This window comes from Pholis gunnellus (genome assembly GCF_910591455.1).
Source record: "Pholis gunnellus genome assembly, chromosome: 20".
Lineage (NCBI taxonomy): Eukaryota > Metazoa > Chordata > Actinopteri > Perciformes > Pholidae > Pholis > Pholis gunnellus.
Genome location: NC_136547.1, coordinates 20,137,496 through 20,155,232, shown reverse-complemented (window position 1 = coordinate 20,155,232; position 17,737 = coordinate 20,137,496). Strand labels below are relative to the sequence as shown.

General features: G+C 42.3%; 1 protein-coding gene across 2 annotated transcripts; it reads left to right on the top strand.

The window, feature by feature from the left end:
- Nucleotides 1-554: 554 nt before the first annotated feature.
- LOC306712200 (NLR family CARD domain-containing protein 3-like) lies at nt 555-16,109 on the top strand. 2 transcript variants are annotated; one of them, XM_079181356.1, is made up of 10 exons: nt 555-606; nt 4,249-4,413; nt 4,705-4,821; nt 5,682-5,779; nt 6,445-8,221; nt 10,945-11,121; nt 12,941-13,117; nt 13,846-14,022; nt 14,757-14,936; nt 15,632-16,109. In XM_079181356.1, the coding sequence occupies exons 2-10, from the start codon at nt 4,268-4,270 to the stop codon at nt 15,654-15,656; spliced, it is 2,874 nt and encodes a 957-aa protein (XP_079037482.1). In that variant the 5' UTR covers nt 555-606; nt 4,249-4,267; the 3' UTR covers nt 15,657-16,109. The 2 variants fall into 2 exon arrangements, with proteins under 2 accessions (XP_079037482.1, XP_079037483.1); XM_079181357.1 differs by lacking the exon at nt 12,941-13,117.
- The last annotated feature ends 1,628 nt before the right edge of the window (nt 16,110-17,737 follow it).

The following is a 17,737-nucleotide window of genomic DNA, read 5'->3' as shown; positions in this document are numbered from 1 at the left end:
GGAGACCTATTATGGAGTCACCAGAGTCCTTCAGGATGTCAAACTGTTTGTGTAAAGGGACAAGAGACGGGGACAGGACCCAGACCTGGGGGGCTCCTGAGGGTCAGGACTCAGACCTGGGGGGGTCCTGAGGGTCTGAGGGTCAGATGATCGGTGGTTCACCTTAACCCACGTCCTCCTGTCACACAGAAAGCTCCAGATCCAGAGGAACATGAAGCAGCTGATGTTCATCTGTGTTGTTGTTCCTCACAGTGTGGAACAGAAACCTTTACACAGAAAGCTCTCATAGATTCATGTTCATGATTTAAACATAAAGATAATGCAGCAACATTTTGACCAAAACTCATTTTAATTCAACCTGTTCAAGCCGAGAGAGACGCTCATAAACACATCGTAATAAAAAGAGGATCTGTGTGAGCTCACACACACACACACACTTCTACAGGAACTCAGCTGATTTCCTGTAAATAGAAGAGGGGCGGAGCTACAGTGATCATGTGATCCAGATACATGAGAACAGGGAGGAACCCTGATGTGTTTGTCAGGAAGTTCAGACTCCATTTTGAGTCACAGAGCAGAAGGAGAGAAGCCGAAGGCTGAGGCAGGGTGAGTGTTGATCCAACATGTGATTATTTTACTGTGTGTGTGTGTGTGTGTGTGTGTGTGTGTGTGTGTGTGTGTGTGTGTGTGTGTGTGTGTGTGTGTGTGTGTGTGTGTGTGTAGGTGTGTTACTTCCTGGGCCCTATTCCTCGTACGTGGCTAACTGAGTTAGCTGGATAATTTCCAGGATGAGATTACATAAGTGAGGCTTTTCGGTTCCTCGAAGCAAGTTTGGAAAAATCACCATAGCAACACATCCATAAGCCTGAACCTGCTCCAGAGCAGGCTTGAGCTAGATCCGCTGGATCAGCTGCCACTCCCCCGGAAAAAAAGTGTCAGCTCCCTTCCTCAGAGATCCATCGATGAGGAAGCGATAGTGTTTACTTGCTCCTGTGTCCTCTTGATGGCTGGGTTGCAACTACATGATGGATGAAAGCACTCATAATGATATGACAGTACCCAGTGAGCACTAACCCGGATTTCAACGTTGATATTTGGTTTAAATCGCGTTGAAATCGGGTCTGAACGTCTTAGACCTATTTTCACCGTCATTTCACCCGGCTAAATTACGGTTACAATATCAACATGTCACAAAACACCAATTTCTTTTAAAATATTGATGGTTTGTTCAGTTGTAGGTTGAAAGAGACGCGATTTTGGTTACTTTAAACATATTTCTCCAAAATGATATTACGCTGGCCGTTGATATGTGGTCTACAGGAAGACGTGATTTCAACGCATTTAATGTTTCATATAAAATGTCATAAATATGGAACTATAGACTCTGTGCTGTCAACAAGAAGCTCATGAGAGAAGAGCACAATCTGTCTTGTATGTTCCTGCAAAATACGTGTCTGTGTTTTCGGCTGTAACACGCATGCGCACGGACTCTGTTTATTTTTGTTGGGGACAGTCTGGAGACACGCCAGCCCTTACTGAGTTGATGAGTGAAGTGAACGAGCTGACGGAATAAACGATGCTTCACGCTAACGACATACTCTGTAAGTACTTTAACTACTTTATTCCAATATTGTAAACCTAAATATTGTTACAATACCAAAAATAAGTTATGCCGACCATGCGGGCGAGACTGCTAGCTAGCGTTAGCATGTTAGCGAGTAGCGTTAGCAACATGTGTTAGTAAACGTTGAAGACGACCCAGTGAGCATTTTTCCGTTGAAAAGACGTTTAAAAGACGTCTACGCCCACCGTTGAAAAGACGTTCAGAATTGGTTCAAAAGTGAAAGTTTTTTCGCCGACTATTCATAGACGGTGATTGAACGTTCATGCTTAGACCAGATTTCAACGGGATTTGCAATACTACAATTTTTCGTCCTCTACATTGTGCTAATAGTATATCCTCATTTTAGAGGCGTACTAAGAAACCACATCCACATTTATCAGTTGAAAGCCAGTATTGCAAATCCCGTTGAAATCTGGTCTAAACCTGAACTAAACGTTTATTCGACGACTATAAATAGTCGTCGAATAAACTTTCACTTTTGAACCAGTTTTAACATGATTTCACCTCGAAATGCTCTCAGATCAATATGTAGCAACTAAATACTTAAACATAGTTACACATCAGTTTACTTACAGGACAAAAGACCAAGTGAGACAGGCAACCGTTCATTTGTATTTATTAACGTCTTGCACCGAGACCCCCTATAAATACACACAATATAATGCACAATATAAATAACGTTCTTTATATATACACACACACAACCATCATCTCCTTTTCCTGATTTAAATGTCGTTGTCAAAGCCGCACAGGAGCCGGTTTCAGAAGGTCTGCCATATTTTCAACTTGGACATCTGTAAATAAAACAAGTATTAGAAAAACATTGACTTTTGGACTGTGTACAGCCCCACTCGCTGTCCGTCGTCTGTTACATGTGAAATGTCCTACAACTCTTTGATAACGTCGGGCTACAGCAACAGACCATATAAAGAGTCTCCAACATTTACTAACACATGTTTACTGTTCGTCCATTCATCCACGCTACAAGCTAACATGCTAACGCTACAAGCTAGCAGCCTCGCCCGCATGGTCAACATAACGTACTATTTATCATATGGTAATGATATTTAGGTTTACAATATTGGAATAAAGTAGTTAAAGTACTTACAGAGTATGTCGTTAGCGTTAAGCATCGTCTTCAACGTTTACTAACACATGTTGCTAACGCTACTCGCTAACATGCTAACGCTAGCTAGCAGTCTCGCCCGCATGGTCGGCATAACTTATTTTTGGTATTGTAACAATATTTAGGTTTACAATATTGGAATAAAGTAGTTAAAGTACTTACAGAGTATGTCGTTAGCGTGAAGCATCGTTTATTCCGTCAGCTCGTTCACTTCACTCATCAACTCAGTAAGAGCTGCTCAAGTCGTTGGGTGTCTCCAACTAAAATAAACAGAGTCCGTGCGCATGCGTGTTGCAGCCGAAAACACAGACTCGTATTTTACGTGAACATGCAGACATAATGTGCTCTGCTCTCATTACGATGTCCTGGGAGATTCTTGTTGACAGCACAGAGTCTATAGTTCCATATTTATGACGTTTTATATGAAACATTAAATGCGTTGAAATCACGTCTTCCTGTAGACCACATATCAACGGCCAGCGTAATATCATTTTGGAGAAATATGTTTAAAGTAACCAAAATCGCGTCTCTTTCAACCTACAACTGAACAAACCATCAATATTTTAAAAGAAATTGGTGTTTTGTGACATGTTGATATTGTAACCGTAATTTAGCCGGGTGAAATGACGGTGAAAATAGGTCTAAGACGTTCAGACCCGATTTAAACGCGATTTAGACCAAATATCAACGTTGAAATCCGGGTTAGTGCTCACTGGGCATATTCAAACTCCTATTCTATATGGTAATCTACACATACATGTATATACACACATATATATATATATATATATATAGTACATGATACATAAGCGCATACAGTACATATATCCTCATGAGTATCTATTAATTCGTATCAGTTAGATTCTCTTTGGGCTTGTTTTTATCTACTTATTCTGAACGAGTTGATATAATTATTTTGGCTATAGATCTCATTGGATGATGCGTTCCATGAAGCCTACTGCCAGCAGGCACATTTAAAGAAATATCATCTGATTGATTGAGGTGATGAGGCTCTTAAAATTAACCTATACATTTTCCCAACACTTGCGCATTTAATGACGTCTGTGATATTTTGCCATGCTTCTCGTCTCGCCCTCGCAGCGTTAGATTTCTCATGATTATGGTCTTGAATTCCTCATATGCGTTCATGATCATCTCCTGCTCGTCAGCGGAGTAAAAAGAGGCTCTTTCTTTGAGTTTATTTGCCGTTGTACTGTTAGAAAATCATGGTTTCGGTGATCGACGCTTCCTCCTTTTGAAGTAGGACGGACACGCGCAACGATCCTGATGACTGATCTGGTTCAAATTAACGAGACTGTTTGAGCGGATCAGCCTTTGAGGAACCGAGATAGCCTGATGTCAATCATCGAGTTAATTTAAGCTGATAATAGGACATTTGATCCACTTAGTTGAACCACGTACGAGGAATAGGGCCCTGATCTCTCCTCTTGATTCTTGTGTCGTGAGCTCACAGTCAGTGTTAATGTTTTACTCTCAGACTGACTTCAGATCAGAAGATGAAGAGGAAGAGGAAGAGGACGAAGGAGGAGGAAGAGGAGGACGGAGCAGAGTCTCTAGTCTCCGGCTGTCTGTCTATGAAGAGTGATCGGTCCAAAAGTCTTATTCTAGTCTTCAGTAAAGAACCTGGACCCTCAGACTCACAGTAAGAGAACTTCTACTAACTCATTCATAGGAGTCATTTCCAGTTCCTGTACCTCTGACAGTGTTCTCTGTAGATTTAGAGGTTTTGAGTTGAGTTTGAGGTTCTTCCTCTTAGTAGCAGTGACAGCTGTCAGTCACCTAGAAAAGCTGTGATGTAATCTAAGAGGACTACTACAAACTTTAAAAGCTTCTAAATATCTGCAGTAACAGTAGTTTGTGTATTCAGATCTACTTGAATGTCTTTGTTGTTTTCAAAGATTCATTCTGAATAAAATCATCTTGATGTTTGCAGAGTTCAGTCCAGACAGAGAGCAGAGTCTCCAGGATCCATCTGTCTGTCTATGAAGAGTGATCGGTCCAAAGATGATCCTCCAGACTTCAGTAGTGAACCTGGACCCTCAGACACACAGTAAGAGACTGTTTTTACTGTGAGCTGACCTGATGAAGATGATGCATTGAGGATGAAGACTAAATGTTGTGCTCAAAGATTTATATTATATTTTCATGAGATGAAGCTCAAAGGTTCACTTCCTACAGATTCAGAGCTTTCAGTGTGAAGCTTTAAATCTTTAGTAAGTGGACCTTTGAGTTCAGACTCTCTCCTCCAGATGTTGATCCTGAAGGTCTAGAACAAACATCATGAGCAGAACTGATGTAAAAGTTCTCTGCTGACAAAAACCAGACAGGAAATGGTCAACTGTACATTTGGAGCTCTTCTGTTTTCATCACGTTTGAATTGATCCTTCATTTGATAGTTGACAGTAGAAAGTGACAGAAAACAGACATGAAGAAGGAAAGTGTGTGGACTTGAACCTGAGACTCCACTGTTACATGCTGTGTGTTAGACTGTTGGTCCACCACAACATGTAGACCTCTTCTGACCTCAGTTCAAACACAACCAACTCAAGCTGAGCTGATCACAGACACTGTGACACAGTAAAGGACATGATCAGCTCTCTTTAATGGAGGACTTTTACTGTGAAGGAGCTGCAGGAAGTGTTGAGTTAGTTATAAACAAACTACAGACAGATCACTAAATGTTTCATCAGACAGCCTGATAGGAAAAGCAGCTGATTAGAGTTCATGAAAGCAGGAGAGTTTCAATAAAAGAACATTTTCATGACAGACTGAACGCTGAATTCAAAGAGAAAAGTAACACTTTAACTGTTCTCTGTGAACATCTGAGCTTCTACACACTTTAGTCCACATCTGGATGTTTTTCATCAACAACCAACAAATCATTTTAGTTCTAAATAAATGTCTTTACAGAGAGAAGAAGAGGAGTCATGATTCTGAGGAGGAGCTGACGTCCAGATCCAGAACCAGAGCTGGACTGCAGACAGCCAGTGAGACCAGAAGTGTCCAAAGTAAGACTGTCCATTTCTCTGCTGATGTCTTCATGTCTGGAAACAGGACGTGTTGTTTTAATACAGAGACACGTGTTGGATTGAAGGATGTAAACACACAAAGGAAGAAGGTCTCATTGATTCATAGACGGTCCTAGTCTGTTTGTAGACGGAGCCGCGGTGTGTTTCAAAGAGCAGATCGATCCGGGCAATATAACCAACAGGCTCTGTGTGAGGAATATGAACTCAATGTGAGGATGAATGTATTTATAACAACTAAAACACAGACACACATCTTTGATCCACATCGTTCATAACTGGACTTTTAACAGTCGCTCTATTAACTTTGTCTGTCGGCTACAGCTCAACAAAACAGGAAATAAGAACAATCAACACATAGTTGATGTAATGTTCTCAATAACGGTCTCCTCCCTCAAACCAAAGCCACGTCTGTAGCTACACTGACTGGATCAACACTGTCTGTGCTGGTGACCAGAGAGAAAGCTCTCTGTGTTCACATCTCACTACTTTAGTAGCTTCTAACTGAATCTAACTGAAAGTTACTTTCACTCACGTGTCCCCGTTTGTAGGTTCAGATATCAGCCTGATTTCATTGTTCACTGATTGTTTTAGTCAAATCAATATCATATCTTCTTTATATGTTCTCTCTGGTTTCTCTGTTTCAGGAGATAGTGGTCTGCAGGAGGTTTTAGATGAACATAAGATCAGTCTGAAGAACAGATGTGAACGTGTGACTGAAGGAAGTGATGAAACAGGAAGTGGAACCCTCCTCAACAGGATCTACACTGAGCTCTACATCACAGAGGGACAGAGTGAAGAGGTTAATACCCAACATGAGGTCAGGCAGCTGGAGTCAGCTTCCAAGAAGAAGACCCTCCATGACACTCCGATCAAGTGCCACGACATCTTCAAAGCCTCAGCTGACCAACAGAGACGCATCAGAGTCGTTCTGACGAACGGCGTCGCTGGAGTTGGAAAAACCTTCTCGGTGCAGAAGTTCACTCTGGACTGGGCCGAGGGTTCGGAGAACCAAGATGTCAGTCTGGTGGTTCTGCTTTCGTTCAGGGAGCTGAACTTGATCAAAGATGAGCAGTACAGTCTTCTCGAGCTGATCCGTGTTTTCCATCCAACATTACAGAAGGTCCCAGCAGAGAAGCTCTCTGTCTGTAAAGTTGTGTTCATCTTTGATGGTCTGGATGAAACCAGACTTTCATTGGATTTCATCAACAATGAGGTCGTGTCTGATGTCACACAGAAGGCGTCGGTCAACGTGCTGCTGACGAACCTCATCGAGGGGAAGCTGCTTCCCTCGGCTCTCGTCTGGATAACTTCCAGACCTGCAGCAGCCAATCAGATCCCTCCTTCACGTGTTGACAGGGTAACAGAAGTACGAGGCTTCACCGACCCCCAGAAGGACGAGTACTTCAGGAGGAGGTTCAGTGATGAAGAGCTGTCCAGCAGAATCATCTCACACATCAAGACATCCAGGAGCCTCGACATCATGTGTCTAATCCCAGTCTTCTGCTGGATCACTGCTACAGTTCTGGACCACATGTGGACTACAGACCAGAGAGGAGAGCTGCCCAAGACCCTGACTGACATGTACTCACACTTCCTGCTGGTCCAGACAAAGAGGAAGAAGCAGAAGTACCACGAGGGACATGAGACGAGTCTGACGGAGGCTGACAGGGAAGTTCTTCTGAAGCTGGGGAGGCTGGCGTTTGAACATCTGGAGAAAGGAAACATCATGTTCTACCAAGAAGACCTGCAGCAGTGTGGTCTTGATGTCACGGAGGCCTCGGTGTTCTCAGGAGTTTGTACAGAGATCTTCAAAAGAGAGAGTGTGATCTTCCAGAAAACAGTCTACTGCTTTGTTCATCTGAGTGTTCAAGAGTTTCTGGCTGCAGTCTACATGTTCCACTGTTTCACAAACAGGAAGACAGAGGTACTGGAGGACTTCATGGGGAAATACTACAAGTATTCATCTCTGAAGGACTTCCTGAAGACAGCCATGGAGAAATCCCTTCAAAGTCAAAATGGCCACCTGGACCTGTTTGTCCGCTTCCTTCATGGCCTCTCTCTGGAGTCCAACCAGAGACTCTTAGGAGGCCTGCTGGGTCAGACAGACAACAGTCCAGAAACCATCCAGAGAGCCATCAACAACCTGAAGAAGATGAACAGTTATCAAATCTCTCCTGACAGAAGCATCAACATCTTCCACTGTCTGATGGAGATGAACGACCTCTCAGTACATCAGGAGATCCAAGAGTTCCTGAAGAAGAGATCAAAGAGGAAACTCTCAATGATCCACTGCTCAGCTCTGGCCTACATGTTGCAGATGTCAGAGGAGGTTCTGGATGAGTTGGACCTGAAGAACTACAACACATCAGAGGAGGGACGATGGAGACTGATTCCAGCTGTGAGGAACTGCAGAAAGGCTGAGTAAGTCCAGATGTGATTAACTTGATGAATCAGTGTAGATCAGTAGTTTAGTTCTTCTAATATAGACATTATGAAATTCATATTCTTAAAATAGTGTTCCAGTTGTTTAATACTAAATTATAATTCAGTTATATTTCATCACAGATGTTCTTGATGTTTGAAATGCTGCGAGTGAAAACATGTTTCAGTTTCAGTTGGTTTAGTTTTCACTGTGAAGTTAATGAACACAGTTATTCTATTTATTCCTCATGATTGTTATATTTTATATTGATATCATTCTTCCTCTATTTATCTTCCTTTGGGTGATGGAGGCGACATGCAAACCTGGTGAAACAAATGAAGGACTTTAGAGGTTGTGTTTGAGCTTTCATCACAACATGTAGCAGTATTTTACAGTCATCACTTCATGTACTTTAGTTATTATTACATCAGGAGCTTCTACAAGGTGTCTGACATCATCACACTTACAGGTAACACCTGATTATTTTAACACTATGCTGAAGAGTTTAAATACCATCTGTATCAGGCCACGCCCCCTTCTTAAAGATAGGACCAGAAAACAACAACAAACCAACTTGAGTTCAGGGTTCTACCTCAGACTGTTTACATACATTTACATGAATTGACTTTTAATTTGTATTAATATAGAAACTTCAATAAAGTCAGATGTGAGGTCCTAAAGTATGTGAATGAAGTTCGTATGACAGCATGAAGTAGCCAATGAGAGCACAGGAGGACACATGTTAGACTCCTTCACAGCCAGTGGGCTGTAATGATGGTAGCAGTGAGGCCAGAAAAGAGTCCACATGTTTTCATACGTTGCTGGTTTCCTCCTCAAACTGTTCAACATCTTTTCAGCTCAACTGCAGGATGTTGATTCTTTTATCCGTTGCCTCCATGAAGGAGTTCAGATTTCTACTTTAGTAGAATTCACCTTTACCCAGCTGAGGAATAAGAAGTATTGTTATTGTGGTTCACATGAAGTCCTTGTATGTCTCCTAAGATCCAGACCCTGTAGGGTCAGATGGAATGTGATGTACTTCTACTTCAGAGGACAACATTGTAGTTCTACATTTACCTGACAGAGAAATGTTAAATGTTGAAGATTCACATTTGACTCACAAAATAATTAAGAATTAAAATATGAATCATTATTATTTATTAAACTATCCAGCATCATGTAAGCTCCACCTTTAACAGACGTTAACAATAATCATTTTCATTATAATGAAAATATTAATATTAATAATAACAATAATACATTTGATTTGAATCGCGCTTTAAAAGGCACACAAAGACACTTTACATGGTGAAAACAGAAACAATCGAAGTAATTATAATATAAACTAAATAGATGACATCATAACATTAAGGAACAACATGAACAATAAAACATGCAGAACTGACTTTACAGGTTAAAAGCAGATTTAAATCGATGAGATTTAAGTGCAGTTTGTGACGGAGGATGTCTGAGGTTCTGGGGAGGAGATCCAGAGGGAGGAGAAGGCCCTGACCCCCCAGGTCCGATGCTTGGACAGAGTAGGAGGGTGAGGAGGATCTGAGGAGGTCTAAAGGTATGAAGGGGTTCAGGGTTGTGGAGGGCTTTGTATGTGATGAGGAGAATCTTGAACTGGATTCTTTGCTGGATGGGGATCCAGTGGAGGTTCTGAAGGACTGGGGTGATGTGGTCTCTGGTGGAGTGGGAGAGCAGACGGGCAGCTGAGTTCTGGATGTTTTGTAGTGTGTTGATGATGTTGGTGGATGAGCCGTACAGGATGCTGCTGCTGTAGTTCAGTCGAGAGGTGATGAAGGCGAGGATGAGGAGGAGAGGGAGGGCGGAGACGGGCGATGTTTTTGAGATGAAAGAAGGCGTTTTTGTGATGTGGTTGACGTAGCGTTCAACAGAGAGAGATTGATCAAAGATGATCCCGAGGTTACGGACATGTGTGGAAGCAGGAACAGTGGTGCCATCGGTGCAGAGGGAGAAGTTGTGCTGGGATTTGTTTCGTGAGTTGGGATGATGAGGATTAAAGATTTGTTGCTGTTGAGTTTGAGGACGTTGGCTTCCATCCAGGTTTTATATCTGTGAGGCAGTTGGTGATGGTGGATTATTATATTTATTTATATATACAGTGTGTATATATAAATATATACACACTGTATATCTGTTTTTATGTCTTTAAAACACATTTTGTAAAGTTCTGTGTAGATAAATGATTGTTTTTATCATTAATATCATATTTTAAATTGAGTCTGTAACTGTTGCTGATCATGTTGAATGCTGTAACAGTGATTTAGTAGCACAAGAAGAGAAAAGTCTCAGTGCTGTAACATTGCTCAGCTGTCTCTGGATGTGTTGGAGGTGAACCTGACAGCAGCAGGGAGCTCTAGTTGTTAAACTGCTTCTCTAATGAAGAAGGCTTCATGCTGACTTTGTGGAGACAGACATGGGATCAGATCACACTGACAGACTGGACATTATGGAAGCCTCAATGTAACGACACTTTGTCTCCCTTCATCTGCACATTAAAGAGAAACAAAGATTAAAAGTCTGCAGGGAGGAGAGAGAGTGATGAGAGTTATTGTTTCATGTGAAACACAGTGAGATGAGATTAGCTGAACCACTGATGTGAAGAGCTAATGTTCATCAAAACAGGAAGCAGGAAGTAAATATTAAATGTCCTCTTTCATAATAATATGTTGTAATATTTGTGTCATTACAGACTTACTCACTGTGGACTCTCAGAGACTCACGTTGAAGTTGTGGCCTCAGCTCTGAAGTCCAACCCCTCCCATCTGAGAGAGCTGGTCCTGAGTATAAACCCTAGCCTGAAGGATTCAGGAGTGAAGCCGCTGTTTGCTGGACTGGAGAGTCCACACTGTCGACTGGAGACTCTGAGGTCAGTTCACTGACTGAAAGGTTTCAGGATTTGCCTGAAAACAAAAGCTGAATATTTGTTAGAGTGACAGAAAGTAGAGAAATGAAGTGATTGACAGGAGAGTGTTTAGCTTCCACAGACTCTCATTGTGGTCCATCAGTCAGTGAAGGTGATGTCAGTCCTGATGAGGCTGTAGAGTGTGTGAGGAAGATGAAGGAGGAGGATGAAGATCTGATGACAGCAGATACAAACTCTGTGTGAACAGAGAGACTTGAATGCAAAGCTGAATGAAGGTGAAGTTGTGAACTGTGGTGATCTTCATGATATCAGAAGCTGATGAGGCTGCTACAGAGACAACCACACAGCTGCTGTGGTGAGATTAAAGCAGAGCTCAGAGTAATAAGCAGCAGCCTAACACAGGCCCACACGTCTCCACAGAGCAGGCTTTGAGAACACAAGTCTCTGTTGTCATTACTAGAACAAGATGTCAGCTGAGACCAGTCATAGTGGAAGTGGCTCTTCAACAAGTGATGATGATGAATGACATCATCAAACTGTAGATGTTTAAGCTTCTAACTTGTTTCCAGGTTCTTGTTGACAGCAGGTCTAACTGTGGTTCTGTTTTCATGTTTTGTCTCTTTATCTGAAGACACAGACCTTTAGGTTGCAACACAAAACACATGTTGTTCTTAAAGGGCCGGTTCATATTGGTTCAGGTCTTTCTCAACACAACACTCACGTGTCCAAACGTCCATTCAAGAGTTCTTGGTGTCTGTAATCTGTCCACACTGTCTGTGATGTTCAGGACTAAATCCACAGTCTAGTTCTGTAGAAATGACTTGTAAAGTTGATCTGAACTAATCTGAGGCTTCACATGTATCAAGTCAGTCTGTTGTGTTTGACAGTGGCTGTATTTGAAACCTCACACTATACGAGCAGTTTGTGCTGATTTGACCAAAATGTTGCATGTAGCATGTAGCATGTAGCATGTAGCATGCTAACAAAAGCTAAATCTACAGTGTGACAGTTTCATCACTAAATTCACTAATGAGAACTTTTGAGAAGAGAGAAATCAACTTTGTAGATTTTAAATATTGTCAGTTAAATTGATGGTGAATCCACATGTACACACAATGTACCGGTACTGTACACAGTACATGTACTGTGTACTACCTTCCTCAGCAGTACGTAGCAGGCGGGTTGAACTCAGTGTTTCCTTGTTGAGCTCAGTGGAGGAAGAGGAACTCAAAGAGGGAATCTGCTCCTCAATAGTCTGTAACTTTGGTTCGTCTGACTCAGACTGCTGAAGCTTCATATTAGTTTCAGCTGAACTTGTGAAGTGATTTCTTCAGTGTAGTTGTGTTATGAAGGGACCACTTCACACTCAGTCTGACAGGAGGAATGATTACTGCCACCAAGAACTCTGGTGATGGACAGATGACATGAAGACACACCTGAACACATGTGGACCTCTCCTGTTGAACACATGAAGCTACTAAGCTACCAGATACACAAAGAAGAAGCTCACGGAACCAATGAAGTCATGAACCGTCTTTGAGTCCAACAGGTCTGATCTGATCTTGATCCTCTAGTTGCAGACCTGACTGAGACCAGCAGCATGGTGTTCATCTGTGTTGACATCAATAGGTGATGAATGTTGTGGTGACATTTGGATGATGTGTGTAGAAGGCTGACATGATGATGATCCACAATAACACAACGACAAAGAGAAAAGCTCATTGATGAGGACAGAGTCATGTTGAGCTACACATTTACAACATGAACACATCTGATTGGATTATAAATGGATTCTTATCTTCATCATTTATTCTTTATTCAGGTTGAGGCTCTGCAGTTTGACAGAGATCAGCTGTTCTTCTCTGGTCTCAGCTCTGAAGTCCAACCCCTCCTCCCATCTGAGAGAACTGGATCTGAGAGGAAACGACCTGAAGGATTCATATGTGAAGCCGCTGTGTGATCTTGTGGAGAGTCCACACTGTAGACTGGAGACTCTGAGGTCAGTTCACTAATTTATGAAAAAACACAACTTACATCCATAAAGTTGTAAATTAGTTTTTATTCATATTTTCATGTTTCTTGAACTAATTTTATTCTGCAGTGACAAAAGAATGTTCTCTTAAAGAACCTGTAGAACATGTCCACTGTTAGTTGTTAAAGTCAATGAATGTTTCTAGTTGTTGGTCAATGGTCACATCTGTAGACAGAAGATCCTCTGAACTAATACTTGTTTTATATTGATGACGTTTACTTGATGAAGAGAAATATTTATTTTGGTTTTTGTTCATTTAAATGTGTTTTCACAAATAATATCTGATCATTGATGTTGATCTTTAGGACACACACACACACACACGCACGCACGCACGCACACGCACACGCACAGACACACACACAGACACACACACACACACACACACATCGAGTCATATTTCATAAAACAGCTGTTTAAAGGATCATTATAGTCTTGATCCTCTAGTTGCAGACCTGACTGAGACCAGCAGCATGGTGTTCATCTGTGTTGACATCAATAGGTGATGAATGTTGTGGTGACATTTGGATGATGTGTGTAGAAGGCTGACATGATGATGATCCACAATAACACAACGACAAAGAGAAAAGCTCATTGATGAGGACAGAGTCATGTTGAGCTACACATTTACAACATGAACACATCTGATTGGATTATAAATGGATTCTTATCTTCATCATTTATTCTTTATTCAGGTTGAGGAGATGCAGGTTGTCAGAGATCAGCTGTTCTTCTCTGGCCTCAGCTCTGAAGTCCAACCCCTCCTCCCATCTGAGAGAACTGGATCTGAGTGACAACTACCTGAAGGATTCAGGAGTGAAGCTGCTGTGTGATCTTGTGGAGAGTCCACACTGTAGACTGGAGACTCTGAGGTCAGTTCACTAATTTATGAAAAAACACAACTTACATCCAGAAAGTTGTAAATTAGTTTTTATTCATATTTTCATGTTTCTTGAACTAATTTTATTCTGCAGTGACAAAAGAATGTTCTCTTAAAGAACCTGTAGAACATGTCCACTGTTAGTTGTTAAAGTCAATGAATGTTTCTAGTTGTTGGTCAATGGTCACATCTGTAGACAGAAGATCCTCTGAACTAATACTTGTTTTATATTGATGACGTTTACTTGATGAAGAGAAATATTTATTTTGGTTTTTGTTCATTTAAATGTGTTTTCACAAATAATATCTGATCATTGATGTTGATCTTTAGGACACACACACACACACGCACGCACGCACGCACGCACGCACGCACACGCACACGCACACGCACACGCACAGACACACACACAGACACACATCGAGTCATATTTCATAAAACAGCTGTTTAAAGGATCATTATAGTCTTGATCCTCTAGTTGCAGACCTGACTGAGACCAGCAGCATGGTGTTCATCTGTGTTGACATCAATAGGTGATGAATGTTGTGGTGACATTTGGATGATGTGTGTAGAAGGCTGACATGATGATGATCCACAATAACACAACGACAAAGAGAAAAGCTCATTGATGAGGACAGAGTCATGTTGAGCTACACATTTACAACATGAACACATCTGATTGGATTATAAATGGATTCTTATCTTCTTCATTTATTCTTTATTCAGGTTGAGGAACTGCAGTTTGTCAGAGATCAGCTGTTCTTCTCTGGCCTCAGCTCTGAAGTCCAACCCCTCCTCCCATCTGAGAGAACTGGATCTGAGAGACAACATGAACCTGAAGGAATCAGATGTGAAGCTGCTGTGTGATCTTGTGGAGAGTCCACACTGTAGACTGGAGACTCTGAGGTCAGTAGAGGGTTGGACTCAGTCCATGCTGGTTCCAGCAGTATTGAACTAAACACTGATCCAGTATTTCCTGTAAACCTCCAACCTTCTCAGTGAAGCTGTGAGAGGAGAACGCTGACAGGCTTCAGGATTGGACAGAAAGTCAGCCAATCAGACGAGCCAGAAGCTTGTTGTGATCATGTGTTTGAGTTGATGTGAAGACGACTGTTGTTGTTGTGTTCAAGTCTGCAGGAAATCCCGCTGTTTATCAGCTGACAGCATCTCAACATGTATAGAGACAGTGGTCCTCATCCATCAATCTGATCTGATCTGTTCTCTCTCATTGGAATATTTCAAAGAGATGAGACGTTCAAATGTCAGTGAGACTGTGGTTTTTATCAGCTTTGAACCCATCATTACAGTGAGCAGTGAACACCTCTCTGTTTCTGCAGTCGTGATGCGTTCAGGACCCTCAGCTCTTTATCTCCACTGTGTACTTGAGTGAAATGTGCAGAGTGAACAGACTTGATGTCCAAAGTGTCTGCAGGTGTGTGAGCTTGGAGCTCAGTGTGTTCACTCCAATACGTTAAGATGAGAGCTGAAAGGACTGAAGTCCTGCTGCTCTTTCTACTGGATGAGCTGCATCACTGACTGACAGCTGATGAAGGGAGTCTCTGCAAACACTCGTTCATCTCTTCTTCTTCTTCTCTCCTCAGATGGAAGAATTCTCACTCAGACTGAGTCCACCATCATCTCTGTGATCCTCTGGATCTGATCAGAGGATCATCAGAGGATCTGGACTCCTCCAGTCCTGCTGCTCCTCACTGCACCTGGACCTGGATTTAGTTTAGTCCTTTGGTTCCTTCATGTGTTGTGACCCTAAAGTGTCTCTGCTGATGAGTTGTGTTCATGACAACATGACAGTAGATGAACACATGTAAATGATGTTTCTGCTTTGCTTCCTGTTGCAGCTCCTCCCTGTGGAACGATGGAGTTCTGCACTTTATTTACTCATATTTCTCAGTAACAGTGAGAGTTGATGTCACATGTATGAAGTTACCTTATTACCACCAATACCAGCCTTTTCTCATGTTATAACAGACTCAGATTAGCTTGTAACAAACAGGAAGAGAAGATAAAACCTGAACCTGAACTCAATAAATACATAAAAATATCTTTTATTTTCATGTTTTCATTCCGTCTTCACATCATGTTCATCGTAGTTTGTTCTTTGTTCTTTAGTGATCTGTTGTATTTAAAGTTACTGTGAGGAACTTTAACTTAGTGGTGGTTCTGTCGCCCCCTGTGGTCTAAAGCTGTAGTGTCTCTGAGCTCCAGACTCTCTTTAGAAAACCTCTCATGTTACTGCAGCAGGTCTGACAGTCTGCTCCTCTCAGTCCTGGTTCTGGTTCTCCCGTGCCTCCCTTCCCTCCAGCGGGTCCAGCAATACGTCCTGGGTCTCCAGCAGCGTGGTGTCGCTGTTGACTCCCAGAGAGGAGAAGCTCTGCTCCTGGAGGAGGAGGTGGAGGAGGAGGAGGAGGAGGAGGAGGAGGAGGAGGAGGAGCTGATGCTGCCGGGAGCTGAGCTCTCCTCCTCCCTCCGGATCTGTTCACGGTGGACCGGTCTCTGATCAGGACTAACACTGAGACTGGTTCATATAGAGCAGTGGTCCCCAAACTACGGCCCGCGGGCCGGATGCGGCCCGCCTCCACATTTGGTCCGGCCCCCTGAACAATACCAGAGACGCATTATGATTTTTTTTCAGTCTGCACAATTAATCGAATTTTAATCAGCCAACCACCAGGGGGCGAACGAGATGAGAGCTGTCATGCGCGCACCCTGTAGAAGTAGAAGAGACGGGAGCCTGTATCGCGCACGGCGGTGTTCCGCCCCGATCCGCGTGCACGACGCAACAGTCGCTCACCTGCGAGTAGAACCCCCCCCCCCCCCCCCCCCATGATCGGGCCCTAGGTCAAACGATATGTTCAGTGATGTGGCCCTCACAGGAAAAAGTTTGGGGACCCCTGATATAGAGGATCAGGACTAACAGACTGGTTCAGGACCAGGTAAAGGATCCTCACTGTCTCTTTAGATCAACGAGGGTCTTTGGGGTGAATCCGTGTTTTGGGGTGAAATCAGTGACGTAAAGTGAGCAGCACGTCGAGACCACCAACCAAAACCTTCTCCTTTGGATGAATCGTTCACCTCGTTATCGTGCAGATACTCAGCTTCATCCAACGTCAGACAATCAAACAGAAACAACTTTCATGTTTTTACCAACAACACGGTGGTTTTGTTCACAAGTTCTCTGAACCTGTAAAACAACAACGAGTTCTCAAACTGGCTTCACAGCAACGTTCACATTGAACAACATTTAAAGCTAAACTGCTGCAGAATAAAACATTTACAGACATTCAACGTGATTCCTCAGAGTCGTTCTGTGGAAGCTGAGTCTGTTGATGATGAATATTTACAGACTCGTCTTCATCATCGTCATCCTGATATCAGGACTTCATTAGTTCATGAAGTCACAATCGTGACTTTCAGTCAATATTTCATCTCCTGCAAAGATCAGAGCTGTTGTGGCTTCATGTTTCACCATGTACACTGTGTACATGTACTGTGTACACAGTACATGTACACAGTGTACATGTGTACGGTGCAGTGTTGGGCCGTCAGGGCCTTCAAAGCCTTCTCTGCTGGCCTAAACAGAATCACAAAGTTAGAGCTATTTTATAATTTTATAATTTTTCTTAAATACACTACATGTATCATAATTTATAAAAATATGTTTCCATTATCTTATTTTCTCATTGCACAGC